Here is a 24,685-nt window from a genome sequence, read left to right as displayed (position 1 = left end):
AAGTGATTGGCACTCATCTGCCCACATTGTCTCCAACATTGCTGCTGTTCACCTATGTGTTTATCTTTGATGTGTGGAGTGATGAAAAAACGAATTATATTCTTCCATCCAAACTCCCTCCATCTTTTAGAACTGGTGGAGGTTTGTTGAGTTCTGCACATAGAAAGCCAATCACTCTCAGTCAGTTTAATGGTTAGTTCTAGCTCCCATTTTGATCATATAGTGGACATAGTGAGTTTCTCACATCTCTATACAGTTTAGAGACAATCTTTACAGGTGTACATTTATATGCATTAATGAATACTCTGAGCACTTTGTTTCCTTCTGTAGAAATTCAGAATCAAAATTCAAATTCCACATCTCCTAGAAATGTCTTAGCTGTAAATACCTAAACAGGTGAGTCACGCATTTTTTATTTTTCTCTGTGTGAAAACGAACCGAAGCAAGGGGAACCCCCTGATCTAATACTCATCCTCTGATTCAGACCAGAGCAAAGAAACTACGGGTGTGAAAACGTCCTAAAGGCCCCTACACATGATCCGCGGTAAAAGCGCTTTGCTCCGGCTGTTCCATTCATTTCCTATGAATTTGCCTCTCTGCCGTTGCGCTTAAAGTTCATATCAGTTGAACTTTGACCTAGTTGTCGCTGACCTTTCAAAAGTGCAACCAATGAAGCTTTGAGTGTGACTTTTACGTTTCCTAGCTAACCAGAGAGTGGCATCAAGCCGGTTAGAAAGATGGAGGAGTGTGCCTGAACTATTTAACGTTTCATTAAAGTCGTATCACGATCTCAGAAGAAGACGTATTGATCAAGGTTTATAAGCATCACACCAGGTTTGTGAATAGGCAGTTTACGTTGATACAGCCGTTTACTGGGTCTCTGTGTCCAACCTCGCGGTGAGCGCAGCGCAAAAAGCTTATCATGTGAAGGCCCCTTTAGACTCAGGGGGAAAGGGGCTCAGGAGAAGATGAATGTTTGAGCTTTTCCCACCACAAGAAGTTCTGTGTAACTTCAATCATCCGTCAGTCTGAGCTTAAAGTCTCCCCATGTGATTTTAAGTAGAATTCTTCTCCTTATAGAGGATGTTTTATGTGCGGATAAGACACGACCATTTAGTGCAAAGACCCTGGTTCAAGTCCAATTGGGCACTGTTGATGCATTTTATTTCCCCTCTTTCTCCCTCTCATGTCTGGTCCTCTTCCTTACAGTGAGATCTAAAAAAAATATATATATATTCAAAAGAAGATAACACATTTGATATCGTCATGACACCAGTGAACTTCAACATGTAATTATTGAACAGTTTGAGCCCTGGATAGATAAATAAATGAATGCATTTAAATTGTTAGTCATGCACAGTCTTTACGATGCAGCACAAAGCTGTGCTGATGATGAGGTGGTGAGATAGACAGACCGAAGGATGACATGGTGGAAACAAACTGTGCTTCTAATTTTCCCGTTCCTCCTGTTTTCTGCTTTGCATCTCCGAACTCTCCAGAGAAAACCGGCTGAAAACAAATGAGCTGAAATAACAACGTGACCTTGAATTCATTTTCCTTTATATAACTCACAGCTTTTGTTTTGTTTTTTTGCATGAGGACATCTGAAGCTGAAATGCAACAAGATATATATCATTTCAGAGTGACTTGTTGGACTATGGTGTGATTGAGAAGAGAGTCCCAGAACCATTAGTGGAGCTCCTGCCAGTTCAGAATAAATTAGATTCAGAGAAAATTTCAAAATCTGATCACGTTAACAGAAGAGAGTGAGCTCCATTTTCAAAGTGACATGTTTGCTCTATTTGACACATTTTTTCCACTGCATGGTTGGGCTCGACTCGAATACTAAGGGCTGCACAATAATCACTGATTTTGTTGAAACGGCAATTTGAACCAGTGCAAAATCCAAATTAGGGGGGACGCAATATTTGTTAAAGTATTGTGGTGCTGCAGACGTCCAGGCCTACAAGAAAAAGGTCTTTGTATGGTTACGTAAATATCATAGCATGATCATGTGTTTTTCAATGAAAATGAGGATAATGATGCAAAAATGATTGTTCCCTCCAATATGGTGAATCATATTGCAAATGTAATGGCATTTCCTCCTATCGTGCTGCCCTAGTACCAGCTACTTTTCTCTGTTTGTTCAGTGTAGACGGGTTACATGCTGCCCTCCAATCAAATCTGGCAACACACTTCCACACAGCCACATACAAGAAGTACCCAATTTTATATGTATAAGAAAGAAAGGGTCAAAAATCGGTAGAACACACAAAAATCGTGTGTGTTGGCAGATATGCATCTTTGAAGCAACGCAGCGCACTTTGCTCGCTCCTTCGTTGACCATGGGGTAGTTTTTTCAGGCCGACTGCATAAAAAAGTGCTGGCGGGTTTATGCAGGATACTCCGTGACGATTCTCTCTGACCCATCAGTCGTCAGCAGTGTTTTAACTCCACCTTCTAATATCGGCTCAACTCGCTCTGAACCTCGACCGAGGTGGTCCCAGAAACAGTTCCAGGGAGGTGGAAATGAGGCAATCGACTCCCTGCGCATGTCTGCATCCTCATGTCCACGTAATTAACTAAATGACAGCAGGCTGATCTTTTTTGTACCTTTTCAACCTTGGTGTGTCTTTTCACCCATCATGTGAGTGACAAAGCAAGAGCGGAATTGAAAAGACCAAGACGAGCGTGATTTACGGTGTGTGAGAAGCCCCCACGCATTTGTAGCCCTGCTTCGAGCTTGCAGCTTGACAGTTAATACGACAGTCTGCACGCTGTAAACACACAACATGCACATGGACACACCTGTTGTCGGGGACACACACACACTCCTATGCACGTTCATCGACTTGTACACCCACATTGATGGAGATGTGTGTTGCCAGGTTAGCTGATGCAGCAACTTCCTCTTCCTCCCAGTGGATTGGTTGAGCAATGATTGACTGTCAAAGTCTTGGTCCACTTGTCCTGCTTCTCTTTAGGGAGTGTGTGTGTGTGTGTGTGTGTGTGTGTGTGTGTGTGTGTGTGTGTGTGTGTGTGTGTGTGTGTGTGTGTGTGTGTGTGTGTGTGTGTGTGTGTGTGTGTGTGTGTGTGTGTGTGTGTGTGTGTGTGTGTGTGTGTGTGTGTGTGTGTGTGTGTGTGTGTGTCTGTGTCTGTGTGTGTGTGTCTGTGTCTGTGTGTGTGTGTCTGTGTCTGTGTGTGTGTCCTTGACACAAAGAGACATTTGACCTCCTAAACACACCTGGTGCCCTCAGGCTTCAGGGAAACACTAAACACGGCCATGCATCACAGTCACTGCACTCCTGCCCAGAGACTGGACATGATGGAGAGCAAGGGGTGTGAAGGAGGAGTGTAACAGGGAGGTGGAGAAGGACGGAGATAAATACGATGGAAAAGAGGAGGGAAAGATGACACTAGGTGAAGAAGGAGAGGTGGTCATGTGGAGAGTGAAAGGTCACTCCACTCCAGTGTGTCCTTGAGGAATTATTGCTGTGGCAGTAAGAAAGGCAACGCAGAAAACACCAACAAAAGTGTAAATAATCTATAATAATAAGCACATATGAGTCCTGGACAATGAGATTAGGGTCTGGGGATAATTATCTTTCACAAATTTAGTACGCAACAGAAGATTTATCCTCTAGAAATACTCTGTTAGATTTAGGCATGGGGCCTGGGTAAAGTGTTCAGGAGGGAGGACATGACCAGTTGTGTTTTCAGACTTTTTAGACGTGTGTGGCCCAAGTGTGGCTCCGAATTATGCAAGTGTTTGCATGAAATATGTGAGTGCACATTTAGCATTTCTGTTTCCACTACCCATATCTACTTCCACCCCGAAAACTAACTATACACCATTAAGACACCAAGGAAAGAAACTTAAGCAGAAACTGCATGTTCTTTGCCCCAAACTGTCTGTATTATCATAGAGTGGGCATGTCTCTAAAGAGGACACTTGTCAGTAACCAGTAAACCCATTTTCATTCAGATATCTTGGAGTCAGAGGTCAAGGGATCCCTTTTCTTCACCCAAATTTGAAATTTGAAGTGAGAGGCCATGCCTCTAATTATTCATAAACTTTAACCTCCAATAAAATAAAAAAATTCACCCCCCTCAGTGCTGTCATGGATATATGACCTTAACATCCATCCATCCATCCATCCATCCATCCATCTTCAACTGCTTGTCCCTTACGTGGTCACTGGGGTCGGAGTAGATCCCAGCTGACATCGGGCGTGAGGCGGGGTCCACCCTGGACAGGACACCAGTCTATCACAGGGCACATAGAGACAAACAGAGACAGACAACCATTCACACCTACGGGCAATTTTAGAGTGATCAATGAACCTAACACGTGCATGTATTAGGACTGTGGGAGGAAGCTGGAGAACCCAGAGAAAACCCACTTAGTGCTAACCACCACAGCGATGTGCCGCCCATGACCCAAACATACAGACTAGAATGTTTTTTGTCCCAGGTCTTAAACAGGTTTAATGATGCTGGGAAAACGGCCTGTTAAACATGGGGTTCAATGAGAAACTGCTCTGTTATGAAACCTGCCCCTAGTGGACACTTGGAGAACTGACATTTTTGGTGTTTCCTTATTGGATCAACCAGAAAAACACTGTGGTTGGGGCATTACTTAACCCTCTTCCCATCAAGCCACCGTGATACGGTTGGTGCCGAGCATCTTAAAACATAGCCTACTACAGCTTCCTCATGTTGGCCAGGATCGATCACCAGCTGTCCCACGGGTCAAACACCTGTGTACATGACGCAGAGTACAGCAGTTGTTTATTTGGTCATGAACAACCAAGTCTCTTTCGCACATGAGCCTACTCTGAGTTTAGACGGTCTTTGTGCTCAGGAGCTGGCAGGGTACACTCTGTTTGATGCCCAGTCCAACTGAATCAGACCGGGTAATGTGTGGATACTTTCATGTTTGGAGTTCATGTGTGAAAGGGGCTATAAATAAACAGAGTTCTTGGGAACACCAAGTTTTAAATGATCCGGTGTAAACTGTTATGGAAAGCACCTCGTCACTCGAAGCATGTGAAAGCTGTATGCTAAAAACATGTCCCTATACCGATTATACTCCCAGACACTCCCAGTACTGTGTGCATGTAAACACATTAGTTAAAGTCTATATGTGAGCATCATGTAATGTGAACTCACTACGTCGTCACACGCATGAATAAGCTCATTGTGCAGCGTTAGTCTGCGAGGCTGAATGGATCTGTTTTATTTGCGTCACGACTCTTGAACTTCGGTGTCATGACTCTCATGTGGAGAAACGGATTTAAGTGAACGATAATGTTTCATGTGCTGTTTTCCTTTTTTTTTTACAGTCGGCTTTTCAAGTGGTTGATCCTGACTCTGCTGAAGAGCTCATGATTACTGTCATTGTCTGCTGCATTTAGAAAAGGTCATGTATAAATGCAAGCTTACTGTATGTACAAAGCCTGTAGGATTTCATGCAGGAGAGAGGGAGGACACTGTTACGAAAAGAAAGGATAAATTGTCATCTCAGTCGTTTAAAATACGAACTTGATGGTTTTATATCTCAATAATAATGACACTGGAGAGCTCATTTACCTGTTTAAAATGACAACACCCAAATTTGCAGTTAGTCTGACCGGGCGCCATTCATAACGCCAGATATTTAGGTTTATGAAAGACGCTAACAAAACAACAATGTGCATAAAATACACACAGCAGACCTCCGTGTTTAACTACATATATTCAAACGTTGCAGTTGATTTGTTGCTTTTAGACACATCAAAACACATGTTGAACCTCGTCTGGTCCTGCACTGTTTTATAAATGAATGATAAATAAAGTTGATTGAAAAAAAAAGTGTGCTACAGACGGGAGCCAGGAACAGAATCTAAACAAACATGGAGGACAGCAGTGAAGCAGGCGGCCAGTGGAGGGAGAGGGAAGGGTTAGCCATAAAGTCCTACAATACCGTTGCCATGTTCTCTTCCGTAAACACTGTTGTGGTGTGATGTCATCAATGATCAACTGTGCATGTGGGTCACTTCAGGAGCGTGAGCTGTTCACACAGCAATCTGACACATTTAAAGACGTAATATGAACAGACAGACAAAGAATGGGATTTGAGCAATAAATGGGAATTGTGCATGACGGCTCGTCATGAAAGGAACTTGTTTTACAGATTTTTGGCTCTATCTGCTGTTGTGACTGTATACTGACATGTAACGCCCCCACTGTGACTCCGTGATTGGGGCCTTTAAAAGCCAGACCCCGAAAATATGACCACCCCTCCTTTTTCAGGAGGATTTCCAGAAAAAAAAACACCATCCTATGTCCGATAGAATACGGTAACTTGATTTTCATTTGAGTGGATCTTTTAATAGTTCTTGCTGATATCATTTATTATACCACAGGGGAGTTGTTTGCCTGTGAAAGAAAAAGAAAAAGGAAAGAGGGAGACGCTCGGTGTTCTGGGACAAAGAATAGACGGAAGCTGAGGAGGTGCGCAGGGATCCCCCACTGTACAGTCAGGGAGGGATGGAGGGATGCAGTGACGATCTTGCTGTTGAGGGGGGGATTTGTGTCAAGGCGACAGCAGGAATTAGGTTGGCCTTCGCCTCTATGCATGAGTACTCCTTACTCACTCATAAATTCACTCTGCCATGCTTTTCTACCTCCAGGTCCCAGGACAACCCCCCCCCCCCCCTCTCAAATTCATGCTTTATTAGCACGGCCATAATTAAGTACAATGTAGCAGAGCTGCAACGATTAGCTGTCTAATTCAAACGAGAGAAAAATGGGTTGCAATCGATGAATCGTTAAAGTAATTTTAAAGTAAAAATGCTGTTCTCAGCCTCTCACATCTGGAGATTTCCTGCTTTTGTCTGTTTGAATCACATTAAACTAATTCTATTTGGACAAAACAAGACATTTAAAGGCCTCACCTTGAATTTGAGAAACATGTGATGGACACACTCATAAGCCAAACAATGAAACGAGAAAATGACAACTAACGATTACGTAGTTATTTGCAGCCCTATAATGTAGCCATATCAGCTGGTACAATGTTAATGATGTACGTCTCATAATAAAGAACACAAGATGTTTTGCACATTAAAACACTAAAGCACATAACATATTATATATTACCCAAACAAATCTATACGTATGTGAGATATATACAGAGTGAGAGCCAACAAAGAAAAGAGATGCAACAACACAAATCTAAAAAATCTCTCCCACGTGCCTGTCCCTTTGACTCAATCTCTCCCTCTCCATCCTCCCCCCCTCCCATCCCCCATCTCAACCCCCCCCCCCCCCCCCCCCCCGAGCCATGACCCTCTCCTCTGCCTGCTCTTCCTCCCACCCCCCTCCTGACCTCTTTCCTTCGGCCTGGCTGTGCCTCCCTCGATAGTGTACATACATCGCCCTCTCTTATCCATCTCTCTCTCCATGCAGCGGTTTGGGCTCCACCCCTCCCTTCCTCCCCCACCGGTAGAATGACACAGTCGATACCTCTCTCTCTCTTTCTATGCATCACTTTCTCTTCCCTCACAATCAAGCTCCTGTGTGTTTGTTTTTCTTTCCTCGTGCTTTTGACTCATGCAAATGACCTCATTTTCTTCCCTTTTCTTCTCCATCCTCCAATTATCTTCTGCTGTTTCTTTTTTAGCTCATTCATTCTTTCTGCTCCGTCTCATTCAGCCTCATCAGTCCAAAAAAAAAATCTCCCCATTCATGCCTTTTGTTTTTCATCTGTTCATGATGCTGCAAAATATCGTAGTGCATTTTTGGTAAAATCGCATGTTTAAAATGTGTAAAATGTCTCTTTCCTTCCTCCATATGTTCTTATGGAAGTAGGAAAGCTTTATTGTGTGTGTGTGTGTGTGTGTGTGTGTGTGTGTGTGTGTGTGTGTGTGTGTGTGTGTGTGTGTGTGTGTGTGTGTGTGTGTGTGTGTGTGTGTGTGTGTGTGTGTGTGTGTGTGTGTGTGTGTGTGTGTGTGTGTGTGTGTGTGTGTGTGTGTGTGTGTGTGTGTGTGTGTGTGTGTGTGTGTGTGTGCGTGTGTGTGCGTGTGTGTGTGTGTTTTACGGACCAGAAGTCTACCCACAGCAGTAAAACCTATAACAGTCAGGCGCACAGGCATCCATCGTGCCTGCCAGCGTGCTTGGCACACACCATTTATTCCACAATCACTTATTTAGTAGCCTGTCTGTCTGCAAAGTGATAGAGACAGAGAGAGGAAAAGATGTTTGAACCTGCTTCAGCAATAAATAACTGAAGCATTTAACAACCGTCACGCCCTTCTTCTTTAGTGTTTCATGAGAGGAGAGGGACTGGCAACTTTTAATGATTTATCATTAAAATCACAATAGATAGATATTTTTATTTTATTATTATTATCCCTGCTCTTAGGTTTGTGGGAGTACATTATACAACCAGCCAGACCCTCACTGCCCAGATACAACCACACACACACACACACACACACACACACACACACCTGGCTGCTGTGACGCCCCGTGGTCCGGTCCTCGGCACCCAGGTCCATCTTCATGCTGTCCTAGCTGCCGCCCGAACTGTACTGAGGGGACTGAACAAACACACACACACACACACACACACACACACAAACACACATTTATTGGTATTGAATTGTTATCAAGAATCGTCTAATTTCATTGGTATTGGCACCGACCACTGAATTTTTGGTATCATGACATCTCTATCTGTGTATACACTGGAGAAAGCGCAGGCGTATTCACACGTGGGCTCGCTCAGAGATTAAACAGTCTTTGTACCAGAGAGCTGGCAGGGTAAACTCTGTTTGCGTTCTCACGTACAGGCTCACAGGGTAATGTCGAGATAAGCTCCTAGTACCTAGATACAGTGCACACGCCACCTGGACCAGCTACAAACACCTGAAATTCCTACCTATTTCCATTATTACCTGCTGTACTTGGGCTTTTCACTGTAGTGGAGTTTTAGTATTTTTATTTAAGTAATGTGAATACTTCTTGCTCCACTGCTGACCACCCAGATAGAGAACTGTGTAAATGAAAGGTGCAGGAGAGACGGAGCTAAGTGCACACTCTCTGCATGCTTCTGCTTGTGTCTTTAAATTGAATGAATCCTCCCTCACACTGTAAAAAGGTCACAGCATTAATAACCGTGACTGAAGAAGAGGATGTTACTGTGATTCAGATACAGTGGGAGGAAGATGAGCTTGGTAATGATGATGATGATGAGGTGGTGCTGGTGCTGGTGTGTTGAGGTGGGGGAGGGGCATCTGTCATAATGCAGGGTGTTGACTGTGTTATTGTCTGGTCAGGCTGCAGACTGCATGGCTTTAATCAAATAAACAGACACAGCTCCACTCAACCTGACCCGTAACAAAAGCCTCCACAGCAGCTGCATGCAATGTCTCTCTATCTCTCTCTCTCTCTCTCTCTCTCTCTCTCTCTCCCTCTCTCTCTCTCTCCCTCTCTCTCTCTCTCTCTTTCTCTCTCTCTCTGAGGACTCTCGACCACATCCCTGCTGAGTTAAGGAAACAACGCAAGCTTTTTCTGATTACAATGTTATCTTACTTACCCTCAGTGTAATTGCTGGTACCCGTGAAGGCGTTGTCCGTTCACAGCCTGTGGCTTTAATAATTTGCGGACTCGTTATTTTCCTCCCACCAGCAGACAGTGTGGAGATAATTTCCTCATCTCAGTCATCTCTGTCACAGCCCCACTGACAGTAACTGTCTCTCAATTTCAGTCCAGCTGTGACAAGAGATTTCCTATTTTTCTGCAAGATCCATGTAATGATTTCCTGAAGAACAAAGGGTGTCATATGCCCAATAGCAAGAACACTTAAGCAATGTGAGTAAAAATACAGTGTAATTGTTGTGCATCACATAATATCAAGGTTAAACTGAGACTTAAAGTCAGAGAGGTGTTGACATGGATGGATTACTGAGCAGGTCCACCGGGCACAGACCCAGGAGCTCCGACTTACAAAATGTTGCTAAGAAACACAAACGATCACAAAGAGATGCTAAATGACCACAAAACATCTACAAACGTCCGGGAATTCCTAAGAGAGCCTAAATGACTAAAAATAGATGCAATACAACAACAACTTAAAATAGATACAAAACCATAAAAAAACATGCACAAAATAACTATGAACTACCCAAAATCACCACAAAGAGATGCAAAGTGACTAAAAGTCGATGCAAAATACTAAAGATGTATGCAAAATGATTAAAAATCTATGCAAAATGACTAAAAATGTATGCAAAACGACTAAACATAGATGCAAAGTGACTAAAAATGTATGCAAAATGACTAAACATAGATGCAAAGTGACTAAAAGTAAATGCAAATGTAGATGTAAAATGACTTAATGTAGATGCAAATGTATGCAAAATGACTAAACATAGATGCAAAATGACTAAACGTGGATGCAAAATGACTAAACGTAGATGCAAAATGACTAAAGATGTATGCAAAATTACTAAATGTAGATGCAAAATTACTAAACGTAGATGCAAAATGACTAAAGATGTATGCAAAATGACTAAATGTAGATGCAAAATGACTAAACATAGATGCAAAATTACTAAACGTAGATGAAAAATGACTAAACATAGATGCAAAATGACTAAACATAGATGCAAAATGACTACACGTAGATGCAAAATGACTAAATGTAGATGCAAAATGACAAAAGGTAGATGCAAAATGACTAAACATAGATGCAAAATGACTAAACATAGATGCAAAATGACTAAATGTAGATGCAAAATGACAAAAGGTAGATGCAAAATGACTAAAAATGTTTGCAAAATGACTAAACGTAGATGCAAAATGACTAAACATAGATGCAAAATGACAAAAGGTAGATGCAAAATGACTAAAAATGTTTGCAAAATGACTAAACGTAGATGCAAAATGACTAAACGTAGATGCAAAATGACTAAACATAGATGCAAAATGACTAAATATAGATGCAAAATGACAAAAGGTAGATGCAAAATGACTAAAAATGTTTGCAAAATGACTAAACGTAGATGCAAAATGACTAAACGTAGATGCAAAATGACTAAACATAGATGCAAAATGACTAAATATAGATGCAAAATGACAAAAGGTAGATGCAAAATGACTAAAAATGTTTGCAAAATGACTAAACGTAGATGCAAAATGACTAAACGTAGATGCAAAATGACTAAACATAGATGCAAAATGACTAAACATAGATGCAAAATGACTAAACATAGGTGCAAAATGACTAAACATAGATGCAAAATGACTAAACATAGATGCAAAATGACTAAACATAGATGCAAAATGACTAAACATAGATGCAAAATGACTAAAAGTAGATGCAAAATAACTAAACATAGATGCAAAATGACTAAAAGTAGATTCAAAATGACTAAACGTAGATGCAAAATGACTAAACATAGATGCAAAATGACTAAACATAGATGCAAAATGACTAAACATAGATGCAAAATGACTAAACATAGGTGCAAAATGACTAAAAATGTATGCAAAATTACTAAACAGATTCAAAATGACTAAACATAGGTGCAAAATGACTAAACATAGATGCAAAATGACTAAAAGTAGATTCAAAATGACTAAACATAGGTGCAAAATGACTAAACATAGATGCAAAATGAATAAACATAGATGCAAAATGACTAAACATAGATGCAAAATGACTAAAAGTAGATGCAAAATAACTAAACATAGATGCAAAATGACTAAAAGTAGATTCAAAATGACTAAACATAGGTGCAAAATGACTAAACATAGATGCAAAATGACTAAACATAGGTGCAAAATGACTAAACATAGATGCAAAATGACTAAACATAGATGCAAAATGACTAAAAGTAGATTCAAAATGACTTAACATAGGTGCAAAATGACTAAACATAGAGGCAAAATGACTAAACATAGTTGCAAAATGACTAAAGGTAGACTCTTTGAGACTCTTTGAGTTTTGGTGTTCCTGTGTAGACGGCTTCTTACATGACAGTCCGTGAGTACTGAATAATGATTGGTGCATTGTATTGTATTGTGAGTATTGAACAGGTTGTGGTGTTGTCACAGTGGATTGCATTATAATACATAATATAGGGAAAAAACCAACCTCATACAATCTTATAGTGAAGCCTGGAGAAATAATATTTGTATGAAGCATTAAAGATGAGAATCAGCAGTCATTTCATAAGAATGTCACAGAAGAGGAAGCCTGCCATCTGCTGGAACGGAGTATAAACAAACACACACACACACACACACAACAGCAATCATATTATATATAAGAGCTGTCTGTCATAATGTCATGTAAAGTCACGTGATAATGATGATGGTAGCATGATGCTGTACATAATGTATGCAGCTTATTGTCCTTGTAGTGATGAATAATTGAGAGTATTAAGATGTTTTTTTCTGGATTCTTCTTCTTATGTTCACGTTAAGGCCATTCGGCAGGGGGAGACGTACACAGTTGCACGCTCTCCTCGGAGGAAAAGACTGTGAAAATGTATGTTATTAACCAAACTTTGATTGTGACAAACAGGACAGAATATAAAACAAGGACTGTGTCAGTGTTGAACTTAAAAAGTAAAAGAAAAAGAAAATCGTTTTAAAAAGACGTAAGAAAAGACAAAACTGTTTAAGTTATATATAAAAATGTCTTCTTTTTTTTAATGCTTGGAGCACCGCGGACATTATTCCAGTCCCTCCCATTGGTGTCTGCAGAAACAGAGATGTATAAATGTGAGGATACACAGTGTGACCTCACCTATCTGCACGGCTTCGTGTCATGTTGACAGATTTGTGTTTGACCTACAAAGCACGCGGACTGTTGTACGTCTCTGTGCACACATCATAAATATGAACTGACTTCTTCTGAATATCTGGCTGTGTCAGATTGACTCCCCCCTCTCTTTTAAAACACGTGTGCAGTGGAAAAAGTTGAGGCTAAAGCTGTTTTTATTTTTGAAATTTGAAGTTTATTTTATTGTAAAAAAAAGCGACTTGTTGCTGCTACGTTTTTTTCCAACCTGTGTTGGATAATATGCTTCTGCTCAGTGTCTTTAAGTCTGATGTAACACCCTTTCAAAACAATACGATTCCGGGGTCCAAACGCTACGTCGAACAAAACAAAGAACAACGGCCGTCCTGTGAAACTCTTTACCATCAGTGAGACACCTTTTCATCTTTTTTTAGGCTTGGACCTGGAAAGAAGGACTTGAAACTCAGGGAACTAAAGTGAAATAGTTTTAAATCTAAAATGAAAGCCGTGGAGATAATGTCATTGATATGTCGATGTTTGTTTCTTTGTCTCTTCACCTTATTGTTGCTTCCTTCGGATCGTGTCTCTCTGTGTTCGACCAGGTCTGTCTTTGAAGAGAGACTCTTAATCTCAGCGGGATACTGGTTAAATAAAGGTTAAATAATAATAAAAAAGAACCAGGGTGGAAACAAACATCATGAACAAGTAGCACCAACAGAAAATGTGTTTGTAAATCTGTGAAACTGAACGTCTCCGTCTCCTTTCAGAGGACTCATTGTTAGAGAGCGGCAGTGGAAACGGCCTTCCCGCCCTGACCCCTCCCTCCTCTGCTGTGACGGAAGGCGCCATAGTCAGGGAAACGGAAGTCATCAACGGCAACGGCGGCCCCGCCCCGCTGGACTTCAGTGCGCCCACTTCCTCCTCCTCATCATCCGAGGACCAGCAGCCGATGAACCTGAGTGACCCTCCCCCTCAGCGCCTGCCCCTGTCCGCCTCGCACCTGCCAGCCTCGCACCTGCCCGTCACCGTGTCTGCGGCAGCTGCGGCGTTGCTTGGCGCTCTGCACCCCAACGCGCCCGAGGAGCTCCGCAGGAAGTACCCGCTGGCTGCCAAGCCTCCGCTGGCTCCACACCCGGCCCTGCCTCTGCCTCTGCCGCACACACACACCCCTCACACACATAACACACACACCGCAGAGCTGCGACTAGACCGAGACGGCAGGGACTATGGGGGCAAGGTGAGATACACACACACACACACACACACACACACACACACACACTGTGCTTACACAAGTGAGTGTTTATGAAGAAGAAGTTGATCTGGTCATCAAGATTATCCACACATTATGGTTATTAAAAAACATATTTCATGGTATGTGGAAGGTCGAGGCATGTATGATTGATCCCTCTTCCCCCATCAAGGTTTGTGTTGCCTCGGGGCAGTAACAATAGTCAAACACAAGAAATATCAGTTTCAGAACATTAATCTATAAAAACATATCAGATATATTTTTGTTTTTATATAGTATTTGTACGAAAAATTTGTAGTGTGCCGTTTTACTCATTATTTCATAACAGATTGTGCAGAAAGCTGAAATGATGTCATGCCTTCTTTTTACATCTATCACATTAAAAGTCCTTGGTTGAGCACAGTGAATACTAACTCACTGCCCTGAGGCAACAAACGCAAACCCCCTCTTTTATACATACATACATACAAATATATATATATATATATATATATATGTATATATATTCATGCCTTTAGAAAATCATGATACCCTTTTGAAATAGTCACTTATTATGTTTTACAGCCTGAAATAATAATACATTAAAAATATATATTTCCAGTGTGATTTACACATTTTGCCATACAACATTAGAGTGATTATTTTTTTTTTTTATTTCTGAAAATTAATAAAAAACTAGAATAACAGGGTTGGAATTGTAATGAGTCCCTTTAGAATAACCATTATAAACATTCTCAGGTTTCACCAATCACCTTCCAGATCACACACCAAGTTAACTGGCCTCCACCTGACACCAACTGTGGTGGTTTTGAAATTGACTTCAGAATAAAATCAGCTGTTCCTTTGATAACTTCAGAATAAAATCAGCTGTTCCTTTGATTTGACTTCAGAATAAAATCAGCTGTTCCTTTGATTTGACTTCAGAATAAAATCAGCTGTTCCTTTGATTTGACTTCAGAATAAAATCAGCTGTTCCTTTGATTTGACTTCAGAATAAAATCAGCTGTTCCTTTGATTTGACTTCAGAATAAAATCAGCTGTTCCTTTGATTTTACTTCAGAATAAAATCAACTGTTCCTTTGATTTGACTTCAGAATAAAATCAGCTGTTCCTTTGATTACTTCAGAATAAAATCAGCTGTTCCTTTGATTTGACTTCAGAATAAAATCAGCTGTTCCTTTGATTTAACTTCAGAATAAAATCAGCTGTTCCTTTGATTTAACTTCAGAATAAAATCAGCTGTTCCTTGAGGATTTCACTCCTAGTAGTTCATGGTAACACAAAGAATTCACCACGTCAAAAGAGCTCCAGGATAAAGTTGTGGATAGGCACAAGTAAGGAGAAGGATATAAAAAGATTTCAAAGGCTTTAACTCTCCCTCTGAGTATTTACTTCACAGGAGTTTTACCATGTGGTTATTTTCTATTTTCTATTTATTTATTAAATTACCAGAAAACATGCTATATCCTGATATATATATATGTACGTGTGTGTGTGTGTGTGTGTGTGTGTGTGTGTGTGTGTGTGTGTGTGTGTGTGTGTGTGTGTGTGTGTGTGTGTGTGTGTGTGTGTGTGTGTGTGTGTGTGTGTGTGTGTGTGTGTGTGTGTGTGTGTGTGTGTGTGTGTGTGTGTGTGTGTGTGCGCGTGTGCATTTGTGTGTGTTTAGTCTCCTCAGTACAGTTCGGGCGGCAGCTACGACAGCATGAAGATGGACCTGGGTGCCGAGGACCTGACCACTGGCCGTCACGGCAGCCAGGTCGCCCCCGACGATGACGACGATGACCATGACGACCACGACGACAATGACAAGATCAACGACACAGAGGGAGTCGATCCCGAGAGACTAAAGGCCTTCAATGTGAGTGATACATGATAATAACGTCGCCTCATGTTCATAAAGACAAGACATTACATCATAAGTTTGTATATATTTGTGCACACATGATGACAAATAGCTGCGTTGTCTCCCTGCAGATGTTTGTGCGTCTGTTTGTGGACGAGAACTTGGATCGGATGGTTCCCATCTCTAAACAGCCCAAGGAGAAGATCCAGGCCATCATCGAGTCCTGCAGCAGACAGTTCCCAGAGTTCCAGGAACGCGCCCGCAAGCGCATCCGCACCTACCTCAAATCCTGCAGACGCATGAAGAAGAGCGGCATGGAGGTACTGTGGCTGCTGCTTTTATTTGTTCATATGTTAGCAGGGTGTCTTAAAGTGTAAGTCTGGCAATAATGGACCCCCATGCTCTTTTTAGCAAAAAAACACATCAACTAAGCCGTGGAGACAGTTTTTTCAGTTGATCAACAGTGGATAGTGCTGAGAATGCCCAGAGAGTCGCTAACAGCCCCAAAGAGCTAACACTGATTAGCTTGGGACTGTGCACTGAACACATCCAAAACGTCTTTTTTAACCACTAATACTGCTCAAAATAACAGCAAACCTCTGCAGCAGCATGAGAAGAGTCCCTACACAGAAAACACAGCACCAACAACATAGTTAGAGAACCCAGAGTTTATTAAAAGAGTGTTTTAAAGACTTACCTACTGGCCCCTGTACCAGCTCCTCTCATAGTGAAGTCCGTACAAGTTGACTATCGAACTTGTAAGGACGACCTGTCAACATGGACCTACTGGTAAGAGACAGTCTTTTAATAAACTCTGGGTTCACTAACTACGTTGTTGGTGCTTTGTTTTCTGTGTAGGGACTCTTCTCATGCTACTGCAGAGGTTTGCTGTTATTTTCAGCAGCATTAGTGGTTAAAAAAGACGTTATGGATGTGTTCAGCACACTGCCCCGAGCTATTCAGTGTTAGCCCTTTGGGGCTGTAAGCTTCTCTCCAGGCATTCTCTATACCTGGCTTACCTGATGTGTTTTCATGCTGAAAAAGAACATGGGGTCCAGTTTTCCGGACTTTCACGTTAAATGAGACCTGTTACCATACATGTATTTGGTGTTTCTACTAGAACGTCCCGCAAAAGTCCCCTCTTTAAGCGTTCGCTTTGCCGAAAATCAAGGCTCAAAGTTGCGTGAACAAATACAGACTCTGCTGTTGTTGAGACGCTTTCTTTCTTCTTAAGGAAAAGCTAAATTAATTTTCTTTGCAACTGAAGAAAAGCAATTTCTTGAAGAACTGGATTGGTGATGAACCGGTGGGTGTTGAGAGGTTAAAGTTTTGAGCTGTGCGTCACTGTACTTGGCGGGCGGGGCTGCCATAAAAGTGTCACGTGTCGATCAAAGATGAGATATTTACTTTTCAATTAATTTTCATTTTGTGTTCATTTGATAGTGACAGGGACAATTAACCAATGGAATGTATCACAGCATTACACATGTTGACCTCATCTGATGTTTTGGTCACGTTTAATATGAACATTATATACATGATATGCATTATAGGTCTCCTTTAACAGAAATCTCAATATTTTCTGTCAGTAAATAATTTACATGAGCAATTATACTGATGACTGTTTTACATGAAAGAGCAGAAAATGTACGTTATAATTCCTCTTCCTGCCCAAAAAAAGTTGTATAAAACTGACATATTTCATAGATAGATGGACTGAATTGGTCGACATAGCCTTCTTTACTAAAGATGAAATGTCTCTGCTGCCCCCCGGTGGTGCAGCAGCACAATGTTACAATACATGCTCTTCACTGTGGTTATTATGGCACAATTTCAACATACATTAGCAGTCCCCATAATCATCGTAAAAGATGCCCCCTGGGATTTTATGGATACACCGGGAAGTATTTATCTATCTTCACTGTGTGCACACATTTCCATTAGCTCTCTTATTACCTCCAGACACACACAGAAGGCAGAGCACTTTACGTGGCTTAAAGTAATGATAATAATAAACTTTATTCATACAAAACAAAGTTACAAAGTGCTTTTTCAAGGTCAAACCAGCAACAAAAACATTTCAGTACGGCAATGAAATCCGACAATTACAGCAAAATGGAAATAAAAATACCCAGAAGTCAACTAAAAACTAAAAAGCAACAATATTAAACAGCTGTTGGTGCTCAAATTAATAAAAAAGGCTTTTTAAAGTAGAAACTGGGAAGTCTGTTTCAGCTGATGTCGTTTTCTCTTCTTGTTATAAACAAACTGTATGGGTGTCGAGTGTAATCAGCTGAGGATGTTAAAAATGTCTTGTTCGTCTTCATCTCAGTCCCAGCTGAAGATTTCTCTCTAATTCACTCAATAATTTGTGTTTTTTTTGTCTGCAGACCCGTCCAACTCCACCTCACCTCACCTCTGCCATGGCCGAGAACATCCTGGCCGCCGCCTGCGAGAGCGAATCACGCAACGCCGCAAAGAGGATGCGCCTCGACACTTATCACGTAAGTGTGTGCAGTCGAATCCATATCTGAAAGGATATTACTAGGATATTAATAGATAAAACTGACGAATTTACATAAAAGCTTACCACACCTCACATTCAGCAAACGAAGTCAAAGAATGTTGTATCACCAAAGCCCCATCTCCAAAATAATTAATCTTTTGTGATGTTTTTTAATAAATAATTCAAACTAAAAATAATAATTCAAATGGATGAATTCCCCAAAATGATTGAATATTTGATCATATTGATCAGGGCTGAAGTTGTTTAAGGATTCAAGCAAAAAAAAAAAAATCTGAAAAAAATATTAATGTATAAGGACTTTATAGCAGTTTTTGTGCGTCCAGAGTCAGAATCTTGAACTGCATAAAAAATACTAATGCAATCAAATCAATTTTTTTGCTAATCTTTGAGATATCCAAGACTCTATACTCTGGCAGAGTTTTATCTCCCTGCCCTTTATCATATGTAAAATAATTCATCTATTGGGGATTTTTGTTTAGTTGTTTTCTTTTGGCCTTTTTTAAAAAACATTTAATTTTTTGTGACAAACTTTTTATTGAACAATTTGAACATTACAAACATATTGCCATTGCCTTGCCATAAAGGTTTTCAGTGAGAGAGGGAAAAAACAAATAAATGTACACATAAGTGAAGAGAGAGAGCAGAAATAGAGGACAGGAGATGGGCTAATAAATCACTGAATAAACAAAAGAAAGAAAAAAATAATTTAAAGTCCCACCTTATATGTGAGCAAGCGATGTTATGGCAGAGAGAGAACTGATAAGAGCGCCCCAGGCCTGCCCAGTAGATGCTCACACGCTCTGTTCACACTGCAGGTCTTCATGCACAATTCTGATTTATTGCTAAAATCCCATTTTTTGTTTGTCTGTTCAAATTACGTCTTTAAATGTGACCTGTCTACGGATTGCTGTGTGAAGGGATGAAAGGGCAGCATTGTGAGTTGGATATAAGTGGTGTCTCAGACCTCCCCCTCTGTTTAGCGATGGTTTCTCTACTTTTGAATAGATGGCTTCTTTTGCTCCTCTTTCAAACCATCTGTCCTCTCTGTCCAGGATGTGGACATATTTATCGTTAGAGTGACAGTTGTTTCCCAGGAGATTCAACAATTTTACTTCAAAGAACACAAGATCACAAATGGCCTCCTGTGACTCCAACGACTGTCATTAAGACCCAATAGAGCACTAACAAAGTCCAAACCAACTTCCCACCAACGACTGTCATTAATACCTGGATCTCCACACCAGCTAGTTGGACCAGTCCCAGCCTGGTCAGATGCGTACATGAACTGATGAAGCCTCTTGGATGAGAGTTGAAACGTCTTCCTAGACAAATACCCAAGTCCAGTTACTTTTGACTGAAATTGCTTTGGGAATAACAATGACCTGGACAAATGAGAACATTCACAGGCCTTTTTTTCTATAACAAACACCATGTTCAAACTCAAGGATGCTCATACGTTTACATGGTACGAGAGCCCCCTAGGCCAAAGGTCGATGATCGATTTTGTGATCCTATCATCTGATCTGAGACCGTATGTTTTGGACACTCGCAGAGTTGAAAAAAATATTGATATATGGTGATTTTATAGCAGTGTTTTGTGCGTGGACGTTTTTGGCCACAAGGGGTACCAAAGTTAGTAAAGGAGGGCACAAGGGATAAAATATGGACGTAGTCTCTATGACGTCACTCAAGGGTTTGCATTTGGAATTTTGAAAATAAACCACCTCGTTGTCTCCTCCTCCAGGATGAGCAGATCTCTCTGGACAAGCCGTCCAGCGGCGGTGGAGGTCTGAGGGAGCCGGCGTCCCTCGCTCACTCCGCCTACTCCCTGGCCGCATCAGCCTTCTCCTCCTCCCAGGACACCCAGCTCTACATCAACGGAGCCGGCCTCAGCTACGGTTACCGTGGATACCCGGGCCTGGGCGCTGCCATGCAACACCCCGTTTCCCTGACAACCGGCACTGCTGCTGCTGCTCAGAGTAACGGTGAGAGGATGGGAGTGAGGGACAGAGGAAGAGGGTCTTTATGGAGACAGAGAGGAGATGGACACCACAGTAAGAAGGAAGAGTAAATGAAAAAGAGGAAGCAGGCAGTTAGGAGGGACAGATGAAAGGAAACAGCATGTGTGTAATTTGGGGGATGAATGAGGAGGAGATAAAGAAGCAAAGAGAGTAGTGAAAGGAGTCAGAGCAGCTGATGGTAAAGTGTAATTTCAGTGTAAAATTGTCCCATGGTCTTTTCCAGCACTTATATACATCAAATAAGCCATGGAGACGTTTTTTCCGAAAATAAACTATTAACGGAGAAATCCAGGAGAGTCGCTAAAGCTAATTAGCTAGGGGCAGTACGGTGAAGGAATTCAAACATCTTTTTTAACCACTAATACTGCTCAAAATAACACCAAACCTCTGCAGCAGCATGAGAAGAGTCCCTACACAGAAAACGTTTGTTTTGGATTGACTTTGGTAATCGACTTGAATGAACTTTACTATGAGAGGAGCTGGTACAGGGGCCAGTAGGTAAGTCTTTAAAACACTCTTTTGATAAACTCTGTGTTCACTAACAACGTTGTTGGTTCTTTGTTTTCTGTGTAGGGACTCTTCTCATGCTGCTGCAGAGGTTTGCTATTATTTTGAACAGTATTAGTGGTAAAAAAAGACGTTTGAATGCCTTCACCGTACTGCCCCGAGCTAATCAGTGTTAGCCACGTCCGGCTGTTAGCGACTCTCTCAGATATCTCTCGTTTGTACACAAAAAAACTGTCTCAATGGCTTATTTGATGAATGTAAGTGCCAAAAAAGACCATGGGATGATTTTACGCTGGAATTACACTTTAAGTTACAGTGAGCTAACGTAAGTGAGCAAACAAGCTTGTTGTTTCATGCTATAACACCTCCGCTGCAATCAGTCTCAGCTGAAGCTAAGGCGTTTCTGTATGTGGACCATGTTTGGGAGCTTAATGTTGTCTTTCATTGTGATTCTCAACAATCTGCACACGTCACAAACGTACAGAAGAACCCTTACATGTACCGTATTTTTCGGATTATAAGTCGTAGTTTTTTTTCATAGTTTGGCCGGGGGTGCGACTTATACTCTGGAGCGACTTATGTGTGAAATTATTAACACACCGTAAAATATCAAATAATAGCCCGGGCTATTATTTATCTCAGTCACGTAAGAGACTAGGCATATATCAGCAATCGTCACACACACGTCAACCAATCAAAATTGGGCGGGGGCGGGTCATGGCAGAAGTGCATCGTGAAAAAAAAGATGCTACCTGCTAATTGGAGTTGGCGGAGTTGTTCAGAATTTACACAAAGGAAGAAGAGTTCATTGGATTTAGTGATTAGGAGTGACAGAGTGTTTGGTAAACGTATAGTATGTTCTATATGTTATAGTTCTGTGAATGACTCTTACCGTAATATGTTACGTTAACATACCAGGCACGTTCTCAGTTTGTTGTTTATGCGTCATATAACGTACACTTATTTAGCCTGTTGTTCTCTATTCTAGTTTTATTTTAAATTGCCTTTCAAGATGAAATGTCTATTCTTGGTGTTGGATTTTATCAAATAAATTTCCCCAAAAAATGCGACTTCTACTCTAGTGCGTCTTATATATGTTTTTTTTCCTTCTTTTTTTATGCATTTTCGGCTGGTGCGACTTAAACTCCGGAGCGACTTTTAATCCGAAAATACGGTAGTTGCTTTTAGGAGTAGTAGTTAGCTTTGGGAGCTACGGGCATAGGCTCCAAGTAGCCCCTTAAAGGGACAGTTTGGATTGTTAGTTTTTTTTTTGCAATTATCCAAAGAAAGTTGCTGCTGCAGTTCAGTTAGTTTGTTTCTGTTATTGTGTTGTGTTTTAAAGGGTTACACACTCCCTTTGCAGAGAGGGGAGAGGGAGAGCTGCAGGAAGAGCTCTCATTGAGCGCTCTACCTACTGTTTATTTTAAAAGACATTTAAACCCACTGCCATTTTGAACTGACTGATCTTTCTCTCGTTCACCTCCTCTCCCTGTTCCTCCTCTCCTTCTCTTCATTTCACCTTCTCTGTCCTGCACACTTGGTTCTCCTGTTCCTCCCTCCCTCCCTCCTCTCTCCATCCACCTTCAGGCCCCACAGACCTCAGCATGAAATCTCTCTCCTCAGCCAACATCAGTAACTCCTCCGCCAACAACAGCCTGGGTGGGCGGGGCAGCGGGGGTGGAGGAGGGGGCGGGGCGTCGACCCAGCTCAGCCAGCCGGAGATCACGGCCGTGCGTCAGCTGATTGCCGGCTACCGGGAGTCAGCCGCCTTCCTGCTGCGCTCGGCGGACGAGCTGGAGAACCTCATCCTGCAGCAGAACTGATGTGGGGGGAGAACACACACACACACGCACACACAAACACACACACACACACACTCCCATTATGTTTGTTTCGTGTCCGTCTGCGTCCGAACCCCCGAGACCTCCTCCTCTTAAATCTGCCTTCTCTTCGTGAAAACTGTGGCCACTTTTACATTTTTTGGAGGAACAAGTGGGAAAATGGGAGAGAAGGGAGGGAGGGAGACCGCTCCCCCCCCTCGAAAACAATCCCCCACGACCTCGATCCATCCATCCTGCCTGAGGAGGAGGAGAAGAAAAGGAGCATTTGAACTCTCTGAAGGACTCTCTTCCTCACAATCAGCACTGCACTCTAAGCAAGATGGGGTGTGGAGGCGAAGAGGAGGAAAGGAAGAAAGTCAAATAAAAATAAAAAGACTCCTCATGGGTTCGAGAAGTGACGGGTGTCCCTGCAAACACTGTCTTACGACCCTCACAATTTAAAATGAATAACGAGTCCCCTGAATTAGTACTACTGAAGCTGACGAGTGTTTTGGATTTGATTGAAGATATGATTTCTTTTTCTTTTTTATTATTCTTCCCAAGTGACTGAAAGATGAAACAAAATCTTCACAGGTGGCACTAAAGAAGGAAAAAGACTTTGGATGGAAACTGGAAAAGATAGAGTAAAAAAAAAAGGAGTTTGGTTTAAAACTGAAAAAAAAGAAAGGAGGTGAAACTTTTTTTGTGCTCGCTTGTATATAAGCTCTCTGTGTCCTATAGCACTTTCCCCCTCACCCTGAACCCCCCCCCCCCCCCCCTGAACCTCCCCCTCACCTTGAATCTCCCCCTCACCTTGAATCTCCCCCCTCACCCTGAACCTACCCCCTCATCGTCCTCCTCACCCCTTATACCCAGGGAGCAACTTGCTACTTATGCATCCAAGACGCCATGTTGACCACAAGGAAATACCTCAAGATCAGACCTGCCAATTCCCATTTTCAGTCTCACACACACACACACACACACACACACATACACACACACACACACACACACGCTGCACCAGAAGCCAGTTTACTTTCTTCTTTACCACCTGATGTCTTCAAGGTTTATATATTGTTGTTGGGGGGACGAAGAATCAAACTTATGACCTGTAATGTGGAAATGACGAAGCGTTTTTCCAGAACTGTTTTTTTTTTCTTTCTCTTTCATCAGTGCGGGTTCATTCGTGTGCTGCTGTATATAGAATCAGTTCATCTTGAAAACTTGAGAAGAATCAGAGCTGAAGGGTGTTTTCGTGACTTTCTCCTTTAAACTGTCTGTGTGCACGTGCGTGCGTGTGTGTGCGTGTGCGTGTGTGTGTGTGTGTGTGTGTGTGTGTGTGTGTGTGTGTGTGTGCATGTGTGTTTGGAGAGGAGGGTTTTTCTTAGAGGTCGATTGCTGGTGGCAGTTTTACCTCCCGCTTCTACTTTTTACAAATGTAGACGTTACGCCAACGAAAACTTCAGCATCGTTCTGTTCAACACCCCTCCCCTCCCTCTTCTTCTTTTTCTTCTTCTTCTCTCCATTGGACCTACTCTTCACCTCTTCTTCGTGGACCTAAACCTCCCCCTCTTCCTCCACCACCCTCTCCCTGGTCCGGTCCAGGTTTTCAGAGGAAGAGGAGGACTGCTCTGTCTTACTGACTGTGTTTGTCTGTTAAACTCTGAGATGGCCATCACTTACTGTTGTTGTTATTATTATTATTATTATAATGATGAACTTTCATGTCGCTGCTGCTATACAAAAAAAAAACGGACCTTCTGCCATAGACCTGAAACCTCAACAAAGCCGGGTGTGTGGCGAGCCGCATGCCCCGTGGAAACCCGACCGACCGACCGACCGACCAACTTCTGCGACCTCGACTGCAACAAAAGCAAAAACACAAAGACTCTCACGTCGACTCCCTCTCTCTCTCA

General features: G+C 41.8%; 1 protein-coding gene across 1 annotated transcript in view; it reads left to right on the top strand.

Moving 5' to 3' along the window:
• Nucleotides 1–22,883, top strand: part of LOC310951248 (nucleolar protein 4-like) — a 183,618-nt gene extending 160,735 nt beyond the window's left edge. The window contains exons 6-11 of the mRNA XM_083919381.1: nucleotides 13,564–14,033; nucleotides 15,715–15,906; nucleotides 16,023–16,211; nucleotides 18,282–18,395; nucleotides 20,163–20,403; nucleotides 22,534–22,883. Coding sequence (XP_083775507.1) covers nucleotides 13,564–14,033; nucleotides 15,715–15,906; nucleotides 16,023–16,211; nucleotides 18,282–18,395; nucleotides 20,163–20,403; nucleotides 22,534–22,769 — 1,442 coding nt within the window. The 3' untranslated portion in view covers nucleotides 22,770–22,883. The remainder of the gene's footprint in view (nucleotides 1–13,563; nucleotides 14,034–15,714; nucleotides 15,907–16,022; nucleotides 16,212–18,281; nucleotides 18,396–20,162; nucleotides 20,404–22,533) is intronic.
• The last annotated feature ends 1,802 nt before the right edge of the window (nucleotides 22,884–24,685 follow it).

Source organism: Echiichthys vipera (genome assembly GCF_963691815.1).
Source record: "Echiichthys vipera genome assembly, chromosome: 9".
NCBI classification, from domain to species: domain Eukaryota; kingdom Metazoa; phylum Chordata; class Actinopteri; order Perciformes; family Trachinidae; genus Echiichthys; species Echiichthys vipera.
Note: the sequence above shows the minus strand (reverse complement) of the source record. Positions and strands in the feature narration are given on the sequence as shown.